The 22610-nt window shown below is 54.2% G+C and overlaps 7 protein-coding genes across 7 annotated transcripts; 4 read left to right on the plus strand and 3 right to left on the minus strand.

Moving 5' to 3' along the window:
* Positions 1–771: 771 nt before the first annotated feature.
* PODANS_1_9620 (uncharacterized protein) lies at positions 772–2814 on the plus strand (the record flags this gene model as incomplete). Its single annotated transcript, XM_001908589.1, has 2 exons — positions 772–1995; positions 2047–2814. Coding segments are annotated over 2 exons (1992 nt in total), but the record flags the coding sequence as incomplete, so codon positions are not given.
* A 190-nt stretch (positions 2815–3004) lies between these two features.
* PODANS_1_9625 (uncharacterized protein) lies at positions 3005–4179 on the minus strand (the record flags this gene model as incomplete). The annotated part of the gene is made up of 4 exons (XM_001908590.1): positions 3005–3279; positions 3406–3619; positions 3779–3910; positions 3967–4179. 4 exons carry the CDS (start codon positions 4177–4179, stop codon positions 3005–3007), a joined length of 834 nt encoding a protein of 277 aa, XP_001908625.1.
* A 1327-nt stretch (positions 4180–5506) lies between these two features.
* Positions 5507–7735, minus strand: PODANS_1_9630 (uncharacterized protein; the record flags this gene model as incomplete). The annotated part of the gene is made up of 4 exons (XM_001908591.1): positions 5507–6308; positions 6360–6444; positions 6493–6882; positions 7075–7735. 4 exons carry the CDS (start codon positions 7733–7735, stop codon positions 5507–5509), a joined length of 1938 nt encoding a protein of 645 aa, XP_001908626.1.
* A 5339-nt stretch (positions 7736–13074) lies between these two features.
* On the plus strand, positions 13075–13719 carry PODANS_1_9640 (uncharacterized protein; the record flags this gene model as incomplete). Its single annotated transcript, XM_001908592.1, has 1 exon — positions 13075–13719. The coding sequence occupies one exon, from the start codon at positions 13075–13077 to the stop codon at positions 13717–13719; it is 645 nt and encodes a 214-aa protein (XP_001908627.1).
* A 1919-nt stretch (positions 13720–15638) lies between these two features.
* On the plus strand, positions 15639–17013 carry PODANS_1_9650 (uncharacterized protein; the record flags this gene model as incomplete). Its single annotated transcript, XM_001908593.1, has 2 exons — positions 15639–15785; positions 15832–17013. The coding sequence occupies 2 exons, from the start codon at positions 15639–15641 to the stop codon at positions 17011–17013; spliced, it is 1329 nt and encodes a 442-aa protein (XP_001908628.1).
* Positions 17014–17624: 611 nt separating this feature from the next.
* Positions 17625–20259, minus strand: PODANS_1_9660 (uncharacterized protein; the record flags this gene model as incomplete). The annotated part of the gene is made up of 6 exons (XM_001908594.1): positions 17625–18003; positions 18056–18690; positions 18748–19051; positions 19106–19382; positions 19437–19789; positions 19853–20259. The coding sequence occupies 6 exons, from the start codon at positions 20257–20259 to the stop codon at positions 17625–17627; spliced, it is 2355 nt and encodes a 784-aa protein (XP_001908629.1).
* An 866-nt stretch (positions 20260–21125) lies between these two features.
* PODANS_1_9670 (uncharacterized protein) lies at positions 21126–22594 on the plus strand (the record flags this gene model as incomplete). Its single annotated transcript, XM_001908595.1, has 2 exons — positions 21126–21189; positions 21243–22594. The coding sequence occupies 2 exons, from the start codon at positions 21126–21128 to the stop codon at positions 22592–22594; spliced, it is 1416 nt and encodes a 471-aa protein (XP_001908630.1).
* Between the last annotated feature and the right edge of the window lie 16 nt (positions 22595–22610).

Here is a 22610-nt window from a genome sequence, read left to right on the forward strand (position 1 = left end):
GGAATTTGGGGAAGCGGGGATAAGCGACAACTGCAAGCACTTGTGCGGAAAAGTGGGGTTTGTGGCTTTCACATGCTTGATTCAACGTTGTCTGACAAGGGATGGGAAAATGTGATTGTGGGGATATTTGTTCCTGTTCGCCTCAGGGCGGCCGAGTTGGGTGACCGTCACGAGCTAGGTTTTCCGGCGTGGTTTCGGTTTTGGGAACTTGGTTTTTATTTCTTGACAGGTTAACGCTCCTCCCTCGCCCTTTTTTTCCTTCTTTTTTTTTTTTGTTTTTTTGTTTGTTATTTTGTTGGATTGGTGTTTTTTCCCCCATGGTAACTTGAACGCGCGCGTGCCACAAAAGACTGATTAATTACTCCGTGTATGGCGTAGGAAAGGGTTGTTGGGATTTGGGAGACTTCGCAAGAAAAAGAAGGGAAATGGCGTTTCAGTGGTTCGTCGGTTTGTTGGGGGCGGTGTACACCATTTTGTTGTCGCCTCTGTTTGGGACTGGGAGTGCCGATTCTGGTCCGGATGCGAGGATACGGTTTGAAGAGGTTGAGCAGCAGCAGCAGCAGCAGCAGCCAACAGGCACGGCTGGTGGTGGTAAACGTCCCAACAACACCCGTCATGATCATCAACACCACGGAAGGGGGCCAAAGCTGTTTTTGTTGTCGGCATGGGACATGCTGCTTGACGTGCTCTCTTTTTGGCGGCAGGTATGTCTCCCCCAACCCTCACCCTATCTATTATTTTCAGATCTAACCAACTGTTGATGATGTATAGAAAATCATAACCCACTACACCAACCCCACCCCCCTGACCCTCTACCTCTCCACCCTCCACTCCGCCAGAACGTTTGAACAGTGGGAGGAGGCGGCGCTCAATCTGGATACGTTGCTCGGGCTGGACCTCTGGAGGAACAACCCTGTCTCTTCACACTACGACTTCAAGCTGATCAACGAGCGGCTGGTGAGTATTGAGATTGCGAGGGAGACGGGGGACGTGCACTCGCTGGTTAACCTGCTGAGGAGTGGCTTGGTGAGGAACTTGGGGAATATCACCGCCACGAAGCTGTACAACCGGGCGTTTGCGGGGACAAAGTTTTTGATTGAGGAGTATGTTAGGGCTGTGGCGGAGGGGGTAGAGGATATTGGGAGCTTGCCTTCGCCAGGGGAGACGTCGGCGGTGGGGTATGTTGTTGATGGTGGTAGGGGGGTTCCAAGGGGTGGTGGTGTCGCGAGGCAGGGGCATCATGTTAGTTTTGAGGATAATAATGGGGAGAGTAGCACCGGTGGGGAGGGGAGCAGTAGCGGTAGGGAGAGGAGGCAGACGCTTAGTGTGATGACGACAAGGGGGGAGAGTACTGCCGCCGGAGGGGGGAATGGGACGCCAGAGGTGGACTGGGGGGGTCTGAGTGTTGCTAGCCCCCCGGGCGGTAGTCATTTGCCTGAGGGGGGGAGGATGGTTGCTACCATGTCTACGCAGGCGAAGCTGGATTTTATACATGATACGAGACAGGCTTTTGGGAGGACGGCGTTGGTTTTGCAAGGGGGGGCGATTTTCGGTTTGTGTCACTTGGGGGTGGTGAAAGCTTTGTTTTTGAGGGGGCTGTTGCCGAGGATTATTGTGGGCACGGCGACGGGGGCGTTGATTGCTGCGTTGGTGGCGGTTCATTCCGAGGAGGAGCTGCCGAGGGTGCTGAAGGGGGATGGGATTGACCTGAGCGCGTTTGCGAAGCAGGGGCAGGATCCGGTCAAGCATAACAAGGGGTTGAGGGAGTCGATGTGGTCGAGGTGGGCTACGCTGGTGAGGAGGGTGCGGAGGTTTAGGAGGGAGGGCTATTTTCTGGATGTGAAGGTGTTGGAGGAGTGTATCAAGAGTAACATTGGGGATTTGACCTTTGAGGAGGCGTATCATCGGAGCAAGAGGGTGTTGAACATCACGGTTGCTACGGCTGGGCATGGGGGTGTGCCGACGTTGTTGAATTACTTGACGGCTCCTAACGTGGTATGTACCGCCCTTTTCACCCAAAGTCATGGGCATGGCTAACATCCACAGCTAATCTGGACCGCCGCCGTCGCCTCCAACGCCTCCACACCCACCTTCTACGGCCACCGTCAAACCAAGATCCTCTGCAAAGACTCCCAAGGCAACATCGTCCCCTGGAAGCCCGCCAACGAAGTCGACTTCAACCACTGGACCAACGCCTCCTACACCGAGCAAGAATCCCCCCTCCTCCGCATCGCCGAGCTCTTCAACGTGAACCACTTCATCGTCAGCCAAGCCCGCCCCTACCTCATCCCCTTCCTGCAAAGCGACATGCACGGCCCCTCCATGGTCGAAACCCGCAACAAGACCATGTCTGGCATGGCCTTCATCATGCGCATGGTCGGGCTCGAGCTCCGACACCGCCTCCGCCAGCTCGACACACTCCAGCTGCTCCCAGCGGGTATCCGTCGGTTCCTTGTGGACGAGCGGGTGCCGGGCGCGAGCATGATGCTTGTTCCCGAGGTGACGGCTGGTGACTTTGTCCGGCTGATGGAAACCCCCACCAAGGAAACGCTGGAGTATTGGATCCTGAGGGGTGAGCGTAGTGTCTGGCCGGCTGTGGCGGCGCTCAAGATTCGCTGTGCGGTGGAGGAGGAGCTGGATAGGGCTTACCAGGTTGCCAGACGGCTCAAGGCTGGGGGGTTAAGGAGGAAGACGAGTCATATGCAGACGCCCATGTTGGGCGATTTAGAGAACCCGGAATTGGGGGTTGAGCAGGAGAGGAAGGAAAGGTTTAGGGCTCATAGCGCCAGTGCGAGAGGTTCACCTACTGCATGAGAAAGTTCGTGGGAGTACTTGGGATAGGAGTTATTGAATGGGTTTTTTTTCTTTTTTTCTTTTAGATGGCCAAGAGACGGGACGGCGGGGTACACCGTCAATGTATTTTAACGCACAAAAGGTGTTTGTTGTCTTCATTACCGTTGTCGTCAACTAATACCATCAAGCTCCCCTGGTGTAGGGACTTATTCTAAACCTTGTCCCTGAAGCTATGGATGCTCGACTCTCCCTTTGCGATGTAGTACACCATAATCACGCCGCCAACCTGGGAGGCAGCCAGGAAAGTGTTGGGATCCGAAACCGCCTTATCACCTGCGGCGGCCGAGTCTCCCCAAGTTCCGTCCTCGTTGCGAACCACGCGCTGGAGCTTTCCACCCTTCTGCATGAAGTAGTAGAGATACAGCTTGGTGCCCTTGTCCGTGCTTACGGGAACCAGAGCAAGGCCGGTGCAATCACGGGAGTCGTCTGTGTTCGGAATCACGGTATCTTGTTACAGAGAGGCTACACGTCAGCTTTTCGCTCATAGAAGAAAGAAAGGCGGGCATGGTGGTTCAAAAGACGGGGAGTTTTTTTATTTCTTTATTTCTTTACCATTTTCACTGGTCGACTCGACGATGCGGAGGTTGTCTTCGTTTTGGTAGACGATGAGCTTCTTTCTTGGCGGCTGGATCGTAGACGGCTGCGAGGTTGCTGGCAACCAGGGGTGGCTTGGTGTCGAGGGGCTTGGTGATGAGGTCCTCGCCTCTTGAGCTGGGACGACCAACCGATTGAGAACTCGGTGATGCGTGGCTTTTCTTCGGTCCCGCTGTGTTTTGTTCAGAGAGAGTAGTTGTTGTCAGTTCTCGACTTGATTCTTGGGACGAAAACATGGAAAGGGGATGAGTGGATGGATGTGGTCGTACGTCATGCAGTATATATATCCTTGGCCCTCGGCGACAATTGTGGTCATGGCAACTCCGATCACGGTATTGGTCGGGCCATCCGGTAGGAGGAGCTTATAGACAGGGCTCAGTTGGGCCAGACGCTTGGGTGCAATGGCATCGACGGCGGCGGTGCCCTTTTGAGGTGCGCTCTGGACGAGACCGTAGAGATTGAGCTACGTTCTGTTAGGATAGAGCCATGAGCGGGGGCTTCTGAGGAAATCCCCCTCACCAATTTCTCGTTGTATAAAGCGCTGAAGGAACCCGGGTTCACGATCTTGGAGTCGACAGGGGCCGAGAGGTTGTCTGCGAACGCAGTGGCCGTGGTCTTCTCTGCGCCAACATGGTGGAGCTCGAGGGCAGGGGTCTGGTTGCTGGACAGATAGTAGAGGAGGACCTGCTCTTTGTCGAGGGGGTTGACGAGACTGGAAAGCGGGCAAGACATGGTGATGATGATGTGTGGCAAAATGATTTGGGAAGCCCTGCGTCTCCCATACCATAAGGATCGCGGTCCAACTCTTATATACAACTAGCTGTCTTGCTGCCTCCAGCTCTTCTTTGTCGAACTTCACATTGTCACTGGAGCCCTCCTCAGCCACCCACAGCTGGTTCCAGGGCGGTATTCCGACTACCTTATTGGCTTTGCTTGCACCTAACCGTGACGGTATGAACTTGCTGAGGCCACAAGTATTGTTCCCTTCCGGTACAATCTCTCCGGCAATGAGCTCATGGCGGAATCTAGAACCGGTTCTTAGGTGTGGTCCGACTCGGAGGCGACTGGTCACTCTACCATACTGAATGCAATTAGGTCTAGTGTCCACAAAAGCACACTCTACAGTCAGCCCCAGGAATCCAGCTCTGCCTTTGGGGAACTTTTCAGCCAGCCGTTCCTTCATAGCCACCGTTCTAGGCTAGAAAATTCACCACAGTGTCCAGATCCATTGGGGACATCTTCGTCACTTGCGGGTTAGGTACCTTTATGGGGGTCAAGTCATGGGTAGGGGACGAGAACACGAGCCAATGGCTTCGTGTTTGTCTTATCTATCTGGTTAGATGTTCCAATCGGTCTCCCAGCAGCTTGCTTGTCTGGAGCTTGTCCGGAGGTTGTCTGGAGGTTCTGGACTCAATGTCCGACAACACGCATAATTCACAACTCCCTCACAACTCCTCCACCCACGTCTAGCCAAGCGGCCAATCTCAACACTAAGGTTGGATACCTACCTAACATGGGTATCCGCGGGCCGGTATGTTCTTTTACTGCTCCATCCAGACTTTGGCACAATCTATCATCGACAAACAAACAGCTCAAGCTCCGTATTTGCAGCCATGTCAGGTGCCGCAGCGTCACCAAGAAACCTCGTTCTGCGAAATGGGACCCAGGCGCAGAAATCAGTGACTCCGGTTGACCTCGAACCCAAACCGGACATCGGCGAGGGCAACCAGCGGCTGCATTCATTCTACCGTCCCGGGCTTGTTGCAGGCACCTATAACATTGATGTCGAACAGGATATCGCCAAGTACAGCCCATCTCCAGGCGAACGCTTTGCAGACATCCCGGCCCAAGACAAATTAGATTCGAAAAAGAGCAGCAAGAGCTTCACAGTCATCGCTCTCCAGTATTCCCTCCCCCCCGGTTCCCTGAACACGACATATCCAGCCCCAGGACATCAAACACCTCACACCACCCTTCCGCATGTGGTCTTGAACGATCCCCAGCTGCCCTGGGAGAGGGTCGGCAGTGAGGGCGAGTTGTCAACGGATTCCCCAGAGCATCAAGATGCTCTTTCCAAAACAAGGACGCCTTGGTTGGCTGTCGTTGTCTTCACGCAGGATGAGATCATGCTTCCTCCTGAGGCAGAGGCAAGCTTCCAAAGTTGACATCGAACGTCGTTACCGGTGATGGAAGCAGAGCAGAAGTCGATGACGCCCTCCACCCCGACGGAAACACCCCCCTCGGCGGTGAAGTGGAAGGGCTTGTAGTTGATCAAGAAGTCGGCATAGGCGTTGAACCAGGCCCGCAATGGCCCGGCTCGGAGAGTGACATCAAGACGGCCGCCTCCCATGCACATCTTGGGGGTGACGGCGAAGTAGGCCTCTCCCGTGATGCTGATGCGGCTGCTGAGAGGCCAGCTTATGCCTAGCCGTGGGGGCACGGGGTAGTGGGCAGGCGGCTTGAAGGAGCGGTGGTAGCCGCCAATGGTGAAGACCCAGTCCCCTCTGAGGTCTGGGTCAGGACTGTCGAACCAGGAGTACACGGCGAACCCGCCAGTGAGGTGACAATTGGGGTCCAAGACATAGGAAGCGGGCATCAGTTGTCCTTCGATCTTCATGACCCCCAGGGCAACATCCACCGTGGCGGACAAGCCCAGTTCAACATGCACAAACTTCCCAGGGCTGGAGCTTCCCGGTGGTGGAGGAGGTAGATCGGCAACCGCCAAGCCAAAAATACCAATCTTGACCGAGGGATCAAAGGAGAGAACCAGCACGGCGTCCACCTTGAGCACCGGGAAGGCGGTGACTTTGACACCGGCTGCTACCCAGAATGAGTCCACCTTGGACGTGATCACACCGCCGCTCTTGGGGTCCATCAGATCCTTGAGGCTGTCCATAGGATCAGACTATTGCGGGGGCGCGATCAAGGGGAAGGTTGGAATCTCGGCAGCGCTGGGCATCCGTATACTGGAGTTGTAGCCAAGTCCTGCCACCAGGCCTGACAGTTCGGCCTAGCCAAAGGACATGAGAGGCCCGTTGACTCGACAGAACATGAATGCGGACTTGAACCTCCTGTCGGTGGCGGGATCAGTCAATTCGCCGTAGAAGCCAGCCGCTTGGAAGAGGTAGACATTGTAGCCGATGAGGAGAGCTCCCGCGTACATGTCGTTGCCCTCGACGACCTTGTGCATGAAAGCACCGGAGATGGTCAAAAGAGGCTTGCTGAAGGAAGCTGCGAGGCCGTCGACGGTTACTTTGGGGGCTGGAAGGTTCTGGAGGCTGGTCATTTCGGTGATGGGGAATTCCAGCTTGAACCCTAGAAGCGCAAACCCGATGGGTCCGACGAGGACGGAAGCGTCGAATACAATGGACAGAGCGCCATCTTTCAGAGTGCCTTTCCAGCCGAAACCAATGTTGGAAATGGACAGGGGGCCGGCTTACTTCTTGTAAGGGACCAGGCCAGGAGGTTTGGCTTTTGCGTCGTCGTTGGCAGCAGGTGTTGATGGCACAGGGGTATCCGAGTCCTTTCCAGAAACTGGCTTCTGCGGGGAGGCTGGCGATGAGGTGCTGCCAAAGACATAGTCAAGGATGACGGTTGTGTTGTCCAGTGCGTCCTTGCCTGTCATCACGAAATGGTGACCAGCTGCCAGGACGACGGTGCTGTCCTCCAGTTTCCCCTGCTGTGTTTTCTTGAAAACGAGGGGTGCGGCCTTGGACCCACGAACCTTGTTGATGGCTTGAACCTCTCCATATGTCAAGCTCTTGAGCGTGGCCTTTTGGTTTTTGTCATCTGTGGCTTTCGGCTCAGTTGTTTCGCTGGTGTCTTGAACCCAGAGATACAGAATCTGATCGACTGGTTTCGGCACAGCCCCGATAAGGGGAATATCTATGTCTGGGATGTCGTTGAGGGAAGCTGACACGATTCGCTTGGTTGGCTTGGGAGCTGGCTTCGCTTTCTCAGAAGATGAAGCGGTGGCGACAGAGCTTTCTTGGCATTGGGTGTAAGAAAAGCAGAAGCCAAAGACGTTGAGGATCATAGAGAAGACAAAATGTGCGGGCAAGGGGGCCTGGTCTTTCCCAGCTGCCGAATCCGCTGCATCCTTTTGTTCTGGGAGAAGCTTTTCGAAGATCACGGATAGCTGATTTTGCGACTTGGGTCTTTTGAACTGAATGTTGTTCACGAAAGGTGGCAGCAAGTCTTTGGAGTCATTGCCCATGGCGCCTCCAATCAGGTCTCCGAGGGTCACTGCATCTGGAGGTGCAGGAGTAGTCGTTGATCCAGGAATCATAAGCTGAGCGTCGAAGACCAGGTTTGCTGATTCGCAACTTCTTGGCCTGCGGGCTTCTTGTCTTCTGTCGTCTTGTCATCTTTCCTGGGCGGAGGCTTCTTATTACCATTCGTGAAGTTGAGCGAGAGATCTACCGGCCCCAGCCCAAGGACACACTTCAAGGCGAAAGAGAATCCATCGCTGGATTTGCCGTATTCTGCACCGAACGAGCGTATCTTGATGTAACGTTTGGGGTGGTGGTGGATTTTGGTGGTGGGTGGAAGGGAGGTTTGGCAAGCAAAAGAAGAGATAGTAAGCGTTTTTGCTTGTTTGCTGTGTCAGTCTTTCGGATTTTTTTTTCACCGTTGCTGTCGGTAGGTATTCTCTCTTCCCCCGGCCCGGCATCGCGAGACAGTAGCGGAGTAGACTGCAGACTCGGGCGGGGATAGTGAAGAAGATTACCTATAATATGCAGCTTTGAACTCGCAGTGCGGGTTGGAGGTCCTTCACTACTCTCATGTAGAAGAGGCTTTGTGAGGCGGCTGGGGGGGGGCGTGGGAGTAAACGGGTTGGTCTTGTTTAGCCGGGGCCGGAGGGACCGTTCTGCTTGTATCATTCATCATTGAGTAAGTAGCAGTGTGTTGTTATATCATCCGAGGCCTCTTGCTCAAGGGACAACTTGACTGCTGTATGTACACAGCAGCATCGGATCCTCAGTGTGCCGGTGGGACATGTCTTGCTGCAGATCAGAGTTTTTTTTGGTGGCTTGCCGTTGACCTGACAAAGCAGCATATCATCAAGACCTTGGGTCAAGCAGCCAAGGGTGTGCGATGAGAAGCCATTCACAGCTGCCTTGAAGCCATTACAGATCAGATTCTTTTTCTGAAGGCTGGAGCTGACAAAGCACAGCTGAGGCCAAGAACCTGTAATGAGAGCCCATTCAGAGCTGCACGAAAAGATGGCTGCTACATTGGGTGCGTCCTGCAGATCAGAGCTTTCAACAATGCTCAAGATTTTTTGAGCCACACGGCCAGAGCTATTCATGTTCATGGAGGATTGCCTTTTCTGGGAAGCCGACAGGACTTGTGCAACAGGAGGCTGAGGTGGTTACAAAGTCGTTGAGTTGCAGTGCGTGTACGAGCGTGGTGGTCCATCGAGAAAAGAAATTGCCCCCTTTTCTCAGCGGTTCAGATCTGCAGCGCTGTAGGTTGACATGTATCTGCCAGCCGTTCTACAAGCCAATGGTAGCTTGGCTGTTGTTGAGAGCTACGGGGTTTGTGGCACCCAAGGTGGCTCATGCCCTTCGCTTGTGTCAGGACCGAAGTGGCTGTAATCATTGCCCACTCGGGAACTTCCTTTGTACCGGGTAGGTGCTGTCCTCAGTGGCCGCTCGGAAACTTTCAAGTGATGGTCTGTAGTACACGATACGTGCGAGTCTGTGACATGCAGCTCGTGGACGGAGTGAGTGACGAACAAGCGAGAGCGAGGAAGCGTGTGGATGGCGGATGGCACGGGCGGCTTGTGGTGTGTTCCACGAGTATGGCCAACTGGCAGGCCAGCTCTCAAAGAGGTGAAAGCGAGGAGAATTTGATGGGGTTGTCCAACAAGAAGGTGTGTGGTGCCCCGGTGCGTGTACCCATTCCATACCTTTCTTCTAGAAGCCTGCTGTTCGTACATATCTCTGAGCTCGTGATTGGACTTGATGAATGTGACATTCCATTTATTCAATGTGACGTTGGGTCAACTCTTGAGGATTTCCCACAAGGGGTCTCAGCGCGAGAGGGTGCTGGCGAGGTAGGTACGGGGCAGATGTTGAGACCAGGCTCCGGTACGTACATTTTCTTGCCGATATTGAGGGGCAACGCAATCCTCACCGTGGTAAGATGACGAAGCCCGATAGCTTTTGCCTCTCCACCGTAAACGATCTTTGTTCTGCAGAGTTGAGAATGCGAACTAATAATGGCTTGTTTCTTCGGCCGAAACCATTCCGAACCATGATCTGTGACTTGCCGAGTTCAAGGGCCTAGAAAGTGTAAGAAAGCTAGTTATCACAGGCCTATTATTTCTTTTGGTACCAGCCGTTGTGCAGAAGACCATGACCAGCTGATCACACTCATGACTTGACCACGCACTGTGCAGTTGCCGCATGCATGGCCAAGAAGGGCCAAGGTAGTTCAGGTTGGGAATGGCCAGGACACAGGTGCTGGGGAGTGGAACGATCAACAAGACAGCCGGCAGGCTGGGCGAAAGCGAACGCACGATGCGAGTCAACGTGACCGGGATGCTTGCGGGACCAGGAACAGGACTTGGGTAGGGACTTGACGGGTGTGAAGTCCTGAGGTGCTGTGACAAGGCGTCCCAGGTTGTCAACCTGAATGACTTGCCAGGTGCTACATATGACAGGCGATTAGATATCGCGCTCAACGCAGCAGATGAAACCGAAGAAATCAAGTCAAGTTTCCAAACCCTGCCTTTCTACGGACAGAATGGCAGGCAGTTGTTTGTGTAAGAGGTTGCTGAAAGACAGCCCCGACTGTGCGGGTCTAGATTTGCTTAAACTAAGAAAACGCCCTGTAGGGTCTGGCAGGGGTACACGCAGTGATCCACACGACGAACTATACATATACAGTTCGTGGCGGTATGGGCTTCTCGGCTTTGTGTCCTCAGCTTTGATGAGCATTCAGACGTCAAGCTCGGCCCCGGACGATTTCCTAAGATGCCACGAGGTGGGAGGGGAAACCGATTGCTCCGTGCCCGAAAGACAGTGTTTGCGAGTTCGCGGAGCCTTGCCCAAGACATGGCGGTGAAATGCTGTGAGCGGCCACGCTAAAAGGAACCTTGGCGGGGAGTCAAGAATGATGGTATATGCCAACGCATCCCTCCTTGATGAGATTTGATTTCACCTTCTGGCATATAGCTGTGGAAGCCACCCAAAGACGGGCAATGTGTAGCCCGTTTCAGAAGTGGTCATGTGGGATACAGACTCTGAAAATTGTCCAAAAAAACTACATTGTCCAATCAATGTGTTGCGGAACCGGCCGCCGCTCTTCCATGGCATCGGCTACATACTTCGACATCTGAGACTCGGCGCAATACATACAGAGTACAAGACGTCGGTCGAAGTTTTGATCCATGACCCTTTCACGGGAGAGACATCGACCTGGTGGGGCAGCAGCGATCATTCCGTTTAGTGGATCCGTCAGCCGGCGTTAGTGCAGGGGTGATAGCCAGGAGTCCCCTGTAAATTGCGCGAACCTTCCAAGGGTGCCCCCGCCCATTCTCTGCCCACTCCCTCCAACGACACCTCATCGACACCTCTACCACGACAACCACAGCGAGCTCAACGGAGCTTTGCGGCTCGGAATGGCTGGCTGACCGTGGTGCTACTGGCCAATTCCTATGTGTGTCACAAATCAGATTTTGGGCCTAGAGTTGATGCCAACCCCACCAGTCTAGTTCCATGTTAATGGTACTTCTGCCTGCCGTGGGTGCCAGGCTGTGGACAGGCCATGTTTATTATCTGCATCTGAATCAATCTCGATACAGATTTGCACACATGAGCTAGGTCAAAACCCTTTTTGGACGGCCTTGCAGCTTAGGAATTTTATTTCCCATTGCATTCCCAATCTGGAACTTCTCAAATTCGCAGAAGCCAGACAGGAAAGCATTGAAGTTTCTGCAACAAGAGACTGAAGCAAGTCGGTGTGGTGGTTGAAGATAGCGGCAGTGCGTGTGGCTCGGGAAGGCTTGGATCCGCGGAGTGTTGCCGATAGCACCGCAAAGTAAACCCTCTTCTAACCGAACTCATCAAGAAGATGAGATATCGTCACAACTTCAACCTCTGTCATGATTCCGACAATCGGAACTCTTTTCGACAGAAAGAGCGACTCGGCAGGCAGTTCGCCCTGGTTTTCGTGAATGCCTTCCTGTTCACCTTATTTCTCCATCGGTTACTCGATGCCTGACCGAGCTGGCGAGTTCGTCATACCCGGACACCACACTGAAGAAAACAGCGGCTTCAGTCCGCAGTCATCATACCTCCGGCGATCATCACGGCTCACACCGTTTGTTCATTGAGGTGCCAAGGATGGCTATGTGCCTGCTCTGTACAGTGTTTCCTGGGCTCGCCGTTTACTGTGTCAGAGATGTATACTTCGACATCAAATGCCCCCGGGACCAGAAAGGAGCTTCCTGCAGCCAAGACCACTCGTCTCGAAGCCATGGGCTGGCGGCCATCGTGTACCTCGCTGCTTTTACGAGTCCGGCGCAAGGTCAGAGCACAAGGCATGGTGCCAAAAGTCCCCCCTCCTGAAAGAGTCTCACGGTATCGTCACGACCAATTCGGAAGAACGGCAAGACCCACAGCGCCCATGAATGTTGGTGAGGGGGAGCTCCAGCCGTTCTGCAGAGAGGTGTTCCGTCCGCCCCACCACCAGGCTACGCTACGCCGCTGGGTTTAAGGCCGTGGTGGCAGCTGTTTGTACTTCTGAAATCGTAAGGACCGCCCAGCATCTGGACGAAGGTATTTCTGTCCGAACAAGAGACTTTGCCAACTAGCACTGCCAGCCGGCCTGACTGGCACCCCCAGTTTCCCCACAGCCAAATATCTCGATGTCTCTGGACCCAGCCGGGGAGGTTGTTGTATCACATACCGCCTGAGCTTGCGGGCATCATGGCCCGACGGCACGACGAGAGGGGTGACGGGAAGACGGAGAACAATGATTCTGACTGCGAACTAAAGCGTGTCAACGGGTTCTTGCGTCGATGCGTTCTGGATACCAGCGGCCCGGGGCCGTGACAACCCTCTCTCTGCGATACCGGCACCCGCCTGGTCTTTCTCTGACCAGCTCCCATCGTGTGACCTCATCCCCCACTGTGTCACTCTGTGTAACCCGAACCCAACACCCGAACCACAACCCTCTCTCGACTGCCAGTGGGGCGCCACATTGTCGTCCCCATAAAGCATCCTGCTTCCCCAGCTGTCCCCAGCGGATCCTCCATCCCAACCCAAGAGCACACACCACCAGCACGCTCGGCTTTTTGTTGAGAAGCATTTCGCCCCACCGTCCAGCACACTGCCTGTGTCCCACCGTCGTTGTCGTCCCTGGCTGCTGCCCAGTCTCCGGGCTGTTCCCCGTCATCCGTTGCCTCTTCAGATAACGCACTCTCCCCGCGTTCCCTCGCGTGCCAATCCAAGCTTTCTTTCCGTTAAAGTGAGCAATCCTCCCTCCTCTCCTTTCCTCTCAACATCCTCAACCAACACGATGCTGACCAGACATTGGTCAGACGAAGGCTTCCCAGCCTCATCCTCGAGCACTCACATTAACCAGCTCGCCCAGTGCCGCACACACACTGCCATAATGTCCAGCAACGACCATCAACCCACACCCAGCGAGGATTGGAGCGTCATCTCCAGAGCGGAGGCGAGCGACTTCGTCGACGAGACTCACACGAAGGGGAGAAAACCTCACTTCAATGATGACAATATCCCATCCGGTCGTATCGGTCACGATGCTGCAACCTCGTTCGAAGAGGAGCTCGACGCCGTTGCCCACACCCAACGGGCCATGTCCAACGAGGACTCCACCGAGACCGCCGGGACCGATGACACCCAGATTCGGGTTGATGACGCCGCCGATCAAGCCTTGTCGATGCAAGCAACCCCTTCCAACTTTACCCCCAACGCCACATCCCCCTCACAGGCCGCCTCCACCCCTGACATCCCCACTCTCTCCTTCGCCAACATGGAGCTCCACCAGGGCATCTGCTCTCACGATGTCGAGCGCTGGGTGGGCGGTGCTGGTGCTCGCCGTCTCGTCCAGCACCAGGCCCCCGTGAAGAAGGGTTACTCATCCAGCGTGGCAAGCACCAGGAGCGTTGTTAGCAACAGCAGCTGGACCCACATGATGGAACCCATTTCCATGAACGAGCAACTGATGTTTGCTGGAGATTGGAGCAACGAGGCTCTCGCTCCCTATGGCGCTCCGCACCCCGCTGGCAATTAGTCGTCGCTTGCCGTCTAGGAAGGTCGGCCGGTAGACTGGTTGGTCTCGCATACTCGACAAACATCCCTCTCAAGACCCAACCATCAACTTCTGTCGTCGAGTACCATCACTGCCCTTCGCGCCCTGTCGCTTTCCAACCCGACCTCTCACGTGTCAAGCCGCCTTGTCGACCGAAGAGTCAGTCGCCCTCGTTACTAATGACAAACATGTTTCGCTCATCATTGGCGACCGGTTGCCAGCAGTTGCATCTTCTCAGCCGTCCTTCCCGATTGACAAGCGCTCGTCGCTTCGCCAAGTCTCCGCCTTGCCTTCGGTTTGCTTTTACCACTTGGGCAGATTCTGATCGTAGCAAAGCACCCATCATCCGCCGAGCTGCTCTCGTATCATCGTGTCAGCCGGCCGACCTTGTCATGCCAAAAAGTCGATGCTGTCTCGTCCACGAAGGCCTCATCCGTTGCCAGTCTCGGTCCATTATCGCCGCCAACAAAACCCCGGTCCTCGTCGGAATCCTAGTCAAGCTGCTGCAAGACACCGGCCTGGTCGATTTCTTTTGTCAGTTTCTTCTTTTATCTTTGCGTCGTTGGATTTTATCGTTGTCGTTCAGTTGTGGCTTTTTGCTTTCGTTGCTTCGATCGAGCTTGTCGTCATGAGGTTGTCTTTGGTATTGTTGTCATGGCTTGCGTTGTCGTTACGATGTTGCGTTGTTTTATCATCGCCGGGTTGCCTTGTGGTTGGTTGTCGTCTGCCTTCGTCCGGTGGTCAAATTGATGAGTGGCGTCCTTATACCCTTAGGCTCGGAGATGGGGCTGTGGCGTTCTCCTTTGTTTTCATAATCTCGCGAAAAGGATAAAAAAATAGCACACATCCCTGTTTGATTAAGAGAAGGTCGGAAGGGAAGGTCGCGAGGGAAGGGAGGGGAGGGGGGATACGTTATCATTATCATGCCGGCATGAAGATAGGGAGGCAGGTTCTCTCCATCATCGATCGGTTCGCTAACATTGTCGACATGCATTTCGGGAGAAGGGGAAAATGGGTAATAGGGGTTTATAAACTGACTTGGCTTGGCTATCTGGGAGTTGGGTTAGAAAGGAATGAAAAGGAAAGGGGGAAAAGGGTCGGAATAAGCAAGCGTTTGTGTTTTGGAATTCTTTTTTTTTGTTTGTCAAACAGATTGTTTTATCATACCTATATGGGATTTTCTTTTTCTTGTTTTATCTGAGCAATCAAAACAATCGAACTCCGGTTCCTTCTTTTTTTTTTTCATCTGAGCTCATCCTTTGCCACCCAACGGGCCGGTCCAAGCCGCTCGGCCGGGATCTTCGACGTTCCCGTCCATCTGATCTTTCGGTGCTTGCATGATAAATCCGCTTGGACTTTTCCCATACTTGGGTGTGGGTGTGGCGATGCTGGTGTACGAAGTAATTATAGGTCAACGACTGGTCACCCACTCAGGCAACCTTGCCGTTCTCCAATTCTCCCCCCCCCCCCCCCCCCAAAAAAAAACACTTGTTTTTTCCACAACTCCAGTTCTCCACCGATGTTCCTGGGTCCCGGGTCGGTTTTGTGGATGCGGGGATGGTAGGATGATGTGGTGATAGGGTAGCATTCGCCAACGGTGTTCTCCCGCGGTGCTCCATCGTGCTAAGACGTTTAAAGCCCATGAAAAAGAAAAGCCAAATTCCGAATGGCAACTCCTTGGGTAAAGCCGGTTTAGCCTGATATATTGCCGTCACGGTCAACTCGTGGTGTCGTCCCGATGGATACTACTGTTGCCGTTCCGATGGGGGTGGTGTTGTTCCTGCATCTTGTTGCTGTAGTGGTGTATAAGTAGATCGGTGAGGTAGGGTAGGTCGGTGTGTCGTCGAGATGGAAGGGTAGGTAGGCTCGCATTTCCTATTCGCCTCGTCGTTGTCGTCAAAATGGCAATTCTCCGGGGTTTCCTCCTCGGCCTCGGCCTCGCTCTCGCCGGTGTTGTTCAGGGCCATGATGATGGCAGTCAATGGGTCGATCTCTGGGCTTCGATGCCTCAGGAGGTAGAACCGCATAATCTGCCGCCTGCGCCGTTTGTAAGTTCCTTTTCCACATCAAACATACCTTTCTTCTTGTATCGAGAGATTCTTGCTGACCCATCCCCTGTTCCAGACCGGCGAGGACTCCATCTACACCAACACCACCATCCGCCAAACCATCTACCTCACCCAACCCGCCCCCCACATCCGCCTCTCCCTCTCCAACGAATTCGGCGGTCCCTCTGCCGATCTCCACATCTCCGCCGTCACCATCGCCCTCCCCCTCAACGGCACGGCCGGCTCCCCCTCCATCCAGCCCAGAACCCTCCGCCAAGTCACCTTCTCGGGCGGAAGCAAATCCTTCACCATCCCCAACGGCGCCATCGCCATCTCGGACCCCATCAGAAACCTCAACGTCAAAGCCGAGACCAACCTCGCCGTCACAATCTACATCCAGCAAGGCCAGCAAGGCAAGCGAATCTCCGGCCACCCAGGCAGCCGAACAAGCAGCTGGTTCATCAACGGCGACCACACCAAAGCAGTCGACTTGCCATCCGAGGCGGTGAGGGTAGACCGGTGGTTCATCCTCTCCGCGGTCGAAGGCTGGGTAGACAAGAAAAGAACCCTCGGGAGCCTAGTCATCATCGGCGACAGCATCACCGACGGCCGCGGCTCAACCACAAACGGCAACGACCGTTGGCCCGACCAACTCCTCCGCCGGCTCGAATCCCAACGTCGCGGCGGTTCAGGAATGAGCGTCATCAACCAAGCCGCCGGAGGCAACAGGGTCCTAGCCGACGGGCTCGGACCCAACGCGCTGGGCCGGATAGCAAGGGACGTCCTCGCTCACAACGGAGTAAAATACGTTGTTCTTTTCGAGGGCGTCAACGACCTTGGCACCGCTGCCGAAGGCGACCTAGTCAAGACAGGGGATCGTCTCATTCAAGCTTATGAGCAGATCATCACCCGGCTTCACGGGCGTGGGATTGCCGTATTTGGGGCGACGATCACGCCCATGAGCGGGCCGGGCCAGGCGTATGGGGAACCGAGGAGGGAGGAGCAGAGGGTGAGGGTGAATAGGTGGATTAGGACCAGCGGGAGGTTCGACGCGGTGATTGACTTTGACAAGGCGGTGAGGGATCCGAAGAATGAGACGCGGCTGAGACCAGAGTATGACACGGGGGATTACCTTCACTTGAACCCGACGGGGTACAAGGCCATGGCCGAGGCGGTCGATTTGAGGTTGTTTGAGAGGTTCAGGGATGGGGTGTCGAGTATTGTTTAGGAACCCAGAGAGAGATAGAGAGAGAGAGAGAGAGGGGTCAAGTTAAGGTTGAGGAAGTTAAATTGAATGTCGGTGGAGATGAAGCTATGGGTTAGGGTGGGACAGTAGGGCACACTAAGTGACAAAAAGTAATGAGGGGAGGGAGGCGGAGAAGGACAAACTTACATATGCACCGAAGGTCCGCGAAGATCCGAGGTGTCCGGCTTATATAGCTTTCCAAATACTATTATGCACCATCGAGGCACACGTCAGACTCAAAGTGGTGTGAAAATGTATGGAGATGGATGCTTACGGTATGCAGTCAAATGTTGACTAGGATACTTTCGATGCTTCGAAAGCCCAAGACAGGGATCCGTCACCTTATACCCCATACCACCAGCGGCCCAACGATTGACACATGGCCCAACACATGATAAGACCAGATATGCAGGGTCGCATTACAACGCTTTCCTGCCAATGGTAAATACAAATAGATATAATGGTATTTAACTCTCAAGACCTTTTATAGCCCCAAAAACTCCGCTCCCAGGCAGGCGTGCACTACTTCCGTACAACAAGTGTCTCCTGACCCGCCCCCCTTCCCCAGAACCAATCCAGACTCCCCAGCTACATTACATCCACAACCTCGCCGTTCCATCCGCTCCGGCAGACACACACCACGGTTCTCTCGGGTGCCAGTCGATATCCACGACACCCACTTGGTTGACAACCTTGTGGCCCTTGAGTTGCTTGACTGGCACGATTGTAGGGCTTTCAAGCTGGTCATTGGGCACCTTGCCATAAAAGATCTGCAACGTGCCGTCGTCACTGGCGTCTGCGAACAACGGAAGTCCGCCCTTGTGGAACCGCACGGCGCGGATGGCCTTTGGATGGAATCTCATTGTCTTGTGTGGCCGGTTGGACAAGTCAAGGTCGTGCCAGAGCAACCGCCTATCGTAACTGCCGACAATCAAGTGATCGCCGCCAGAGTGAATGTCAAGTGACGAGATCCTGTAAATTCGTCAGCGAGTCTCCTCTATCAGTTGGACGTTGGGCAGCATACCATTTAGCACCAGGCTGGACAATCTTGACCAGCTCCACCTTCTGAAGATCATAGCACCGCACTGTGCGCATCGTCGCAACGAAGAAGAGTGGCTTCAGCGGGTGGAACACCACAGTCTGTGCAAGACCGTGGAGTTTCCGGAAAGGAATCTGGGTAAGGTGCTTGGACAAGGTGTGAATCGCCACAGAGCTGCGCTGGCCCTCGGGGGACACTGTCGCAAAGTGATCGCCTCTTCTGTGCCAGGTAATGACCTTGACAGCGGACCTGACTGTGACCCTGACAAGAACACCTGCGTCTTCAAGCTTGGTGCCAGGTCTGGCCCACTTGCCAGCAGGCTCCTTACCGGGAGCTGTGGCTGGTTGTTGACCGTTGGTTGCGTAGCCGAAGCCAGCAGCGAGAACATCACGGCTTGCCTGGTCAAGTGTAGGCGTGACGCTCGAGTGTGGCGGAACCATCAAGAAGACATCCTCACCCGCAGAAGCAGCAAGGACAAAGGCATCCTTGGTTGGTCTCCAGCGGACGGTATAGACTGGGTCTTCACTGCTCAACTTCACAGACCATACTTGCCGGCCGGTCAACAACTCCCATACGCGCACAGTGCCGTCACTGCCGCCTGTAGCCAAAGCCACACCGGTCTGTTGGTGGTCAGCATTTTGTCATCTGTGCCCACGTATAATCAGAGGAAAACTTACAGGGTCAATCGCGATACTTCTTACCGTGCCCTCGTGGCCGCGGAAGATGGTCTGGACAACGGTAGGGAATGGCTTCAACTCAGCAGGCGAAGGAAGCTTGGGAAGAAGCGAGTTGGGGTCAATGTTGAGCCTGTTTTTCCGCACACGGGGAGCAAGATAAAGGTCCATGCACCGTTCGAATCTCTCCTTGACCAAAGTGCCCCACGCAGGTACCTTGCGAAGAGAGTTGAACTTTTGAGGGAGGAACTCCTTCTCGCGGTCCTCAGGGTCAGTCTTCTCCCACTCTTCGCGTTCTTCCTCTGTTCTGTGAAACTATTAGTCTGTTTGCTTGGGAACAACGAATCTGACCGTCACTTACGGCAAGTACTCCTCAGGAGGATTGTAACTCATTTCATAGCCAGGAGGTGGGAGCTTAGGCGCAGGAATGTGCATAGGATTTGGTGCCGCTGGCTCCTCATCTTGCCAAATATCGAACTGAACCTCCTCCTTCTCTTCCTCCTCTCTTTCACGCTCCTCAGGAGGCTTGTAAGGAAGGATTCTGCCTTCGCGAATGGCGCGGACCAATTTCATCACCTGCTTAGCCTCGTTCTTGGATGGCAAGAAGCGCCTCTTGGGTTCGGGGGCCGCGCTGAGGGCTGTTTTGAGGTTAGCTATGATTCAGTTCCACCAATTGACAGGCGTTTTCTTACGCATCGTTTCTTGCTTGGAAGTAAACCATTCGACGGTATCGGGATATGGGTCATAACCCTCGTCAGGAACAAGCCCATGCTGGACACGACGGACCAACTCCAGCTCCTCCTGTGTAAGATTGAGCGGGTTTCCGGTGTTGACGTCGGTCAAACCAGTCCAGCCCTTGGGGACCTCAATGGTATCGAGAAGACTTTGCAGCGCATCGCCAGTGGCTGGGCGCATAATCTTCTTGCCATTGATGTCGTAGCCGATGTGTGGGTAGCTGTCGTAGAAGCTGAGGGGGATGTTTCCTATCGTGTTAACGGGGCCTTGGGCATCTGAATCGTCGGAATCGTAGACTGGGTCGATTTCACTGTTGACGCCCCCGTATTAGCCCTCCATTTCGCATTCCCTAGGTTGCTGCTTTTCTACGTACTCGTAGACATATCTCTCTCCACCATTGGCGTCCTTCACAACTTTGTAATTGCGGTCCTCCTCCTCTTGGTGCTTTGGCTTTGGGTCAACGCCCGGTTCCGTAATTTCAAGTTCCTCGGCATCCTTGCTGAGCTTCCCCATCTCATCATCTGACGGAATGTCGTCGCTCAAGAGCGCATCGTCATCCCCCTCTTCCTCCTCCTCCTCCTCCTCGGCGTCCTCGCTACCTTCGCTGACCTCGCTTTCGCTGTCGACATCGTCGATTTCGTCGGACGGAATGTAGTCCTCCTCATCTTCGCTGGCCTCCAAAACACCGTCGAAAAGACCATTTGCGAGCTCGTCGTCAGACTCCGAGTCGGATTCCTCGTCCCTCACCTTGCGCTTCTTTTCTACCGGTTTTGACTTCATTGTGCTGAAATTGACGGGTTAGGATGTCTGGACTGGTTACTATCGCGCTGCAGCCGATGGCCCCAAAATTTCCATGGACAATCTTTTTTTTTAGCGGATTTCTGCCAATCTTTGGAGTTTTGGCGGGGCCCAGCTCGCTCACCGCTTTTGTGCCAAGAAGCTAACGTGATGCACTAGCCTGTCTGGGACAAGTCTTGAGTGAGCTCTTGAGAAACTCAAACCCCACCTCATCTGAACTTCTCGACTGCATCTCGAAGGGACTCGAATGTTGAACTCGAGATGAAATGTTTTGGACCCAAGTCATACACCTGGGACATGTGTTTTCGCGCCCGCGCCAATCACCAAACATGCCAGGATATGCATTCGAACGAGCAATCAACCGTACTCCCACTGACTACGGACAGTGAAAAAGATCCCTGTTAAAGCAGCGTGAGTTACACATGTGAACCTTGATAGCCAAAAGGCGAGTGCTGACAAATGATACACTCAAAGTGCGGCTCCCTTTATGTATAGGACTGCAAGATAGGCCTCCCCTCCAATGACCAGCGGGAGCGCGATTGAGCCGTTTTACTTTCACGGAACTTATGAGACGCATTTGGACGATCCTACGCGGGGAGGCTTGTGGTACGAATCCTTTATAGGTACCCCTCGGTTACGTGGATTCGGACAAACAGGCCATGTTGCCCTTCAGCTGATATCCCAACCAACCCGTCCTTTTTGTTTATGCTTGCTTACGTTGACCGCCATCTTAAACCTTGCAACCTACCGTCCGACGGTTCGCGTCTGTCGAGCAAGTTGTCAACTTAATTATCAATCAACCATCTGTCGATACATATCTATAAGCGACACTCTGGGAGCCACAAAAGATGAGCACAAACACTGCCCGCAAGGCCGGCGAACAGCCAAAGCGTCGTGCCTGCGACGAATGCCGTATGCCGCCCTTGATGATCTTGCTTTGAGGATAGTCTTCTGACTCTCTACAGGAGGCCGAAAGCTCGCCTGTTCCAAAGAAATCGATGGATGCGCTCGATGCAAGCGCGAAGGCATCAAATGCGTCTACTCGCCTCAGAAGCCCATGGGAAGGCCGAGAAAACGAGCACATGTTAAGATTGACGCCACTGAAAACACTGAAACCAATGCTCAGAAAGACAAGCCAAATGTCGTTACCGCAGAGACTGCACCAGCCCTCCCAGCCCTCCCGGCGAACATCACCCCTATTCCACCTTTCAACCCCGACGACTTTGCCCTTCCAGAGTTCGACCCAACCCTCGCCATGGATCTCGACTTCTCCTTCCTCGACATGAGCAACACCGACCTCAACTTCATAGACATCATCGACCCCTCCACTCAATTCCCACCCAACCAGTACCTCCCCACCGACCCCCTCCCACAACACCTCAACCCATTACCCCCCATCGAGCCCATCAACAAAACCCCCGTATCCGAGCCCCCAGGACAGTTCTTCGCCTTCGGCACCGACCTCGGACAGATCGACTTCAATTCGTCCGTCTGCCAACAACCCCCCACCAGCCAAGCACCCGAGATCTCCCAAGAAGACGTCGCCGAAATCTTCTCCATCCCCAACAACATCCCCACCATCCCCGACGATTGTTCCGTCCCCAGTCTTTCCCCGGGAGGTAGCTCTTCCTCATCCTCCTCCTCCCCCAGCGCCGACCCTCATTCCAACGACCCCCCAACATGCAGCTGCCTAGCCTCGCTGTACCTAGCAATGGAATCAGTAAAAGTCCTCCCCAAATCCATCTCCCGTGCCATGCGCATCACCCGAGCGGCCTCCCGAACAGCCCACGACTCCATCCTCTGCAAAGTCTGCAGCGACGTCCCCTTGTTCAACCCGGATAACCCGGGCACTTTGGCCAAGCCGCCGATGGTGTCGCTTCAGTCGCTCATGATGCTCGGGGCTCTGCTTCCATCCCTCTCGAACGCGTACATGAGGATATTGACAATGGTTGATCAGGAGGCTGCTGCTGCTGACAGGGAAAGGCGGAAGATTGTGTTTACGCTTTCCGAGTATGGGGGTTTGTGGGGGACGTTGGCCGAGCAGGAGCCTTACCAGTGCGGGGCGGCGGAGAAGCTGGAGGGGAGGGTGATGGAGGCGGGGTTGTGGAGGTTGACGGTTAGGGCACTGCTCAAGATTGATGTTTATGGGGTGCATGATGTGCAGTGTAGGGATGTGAGGATGTTGGGGTTTAAGGATATTATTGGGAATATGGAGGAGAAGTCTAGGAAGGAGCGTTACGTTGAAGAAGAAGTTGGCCGCAGCACAGCTGTTCCAAAACTAAAAATTCTTGGGGCTTTAGAGGGGAAAAGTTGCTAAAGAATACGGTTGGAAA

Source organism: Podospora anserina, chromosome 1 (assembly GCF_000226545.1).
Source record: "Podospora anserina S mat+ genomic DNA chromosome 1, supercontig 2".
Classification (NCBI taxonomy): domain Eukaryota; kingdom Fungi; phylum Ascomycota; class Sordariomycetes; order Sordariales; family Podosporaceae; genus Podospora; species Podospora anserina.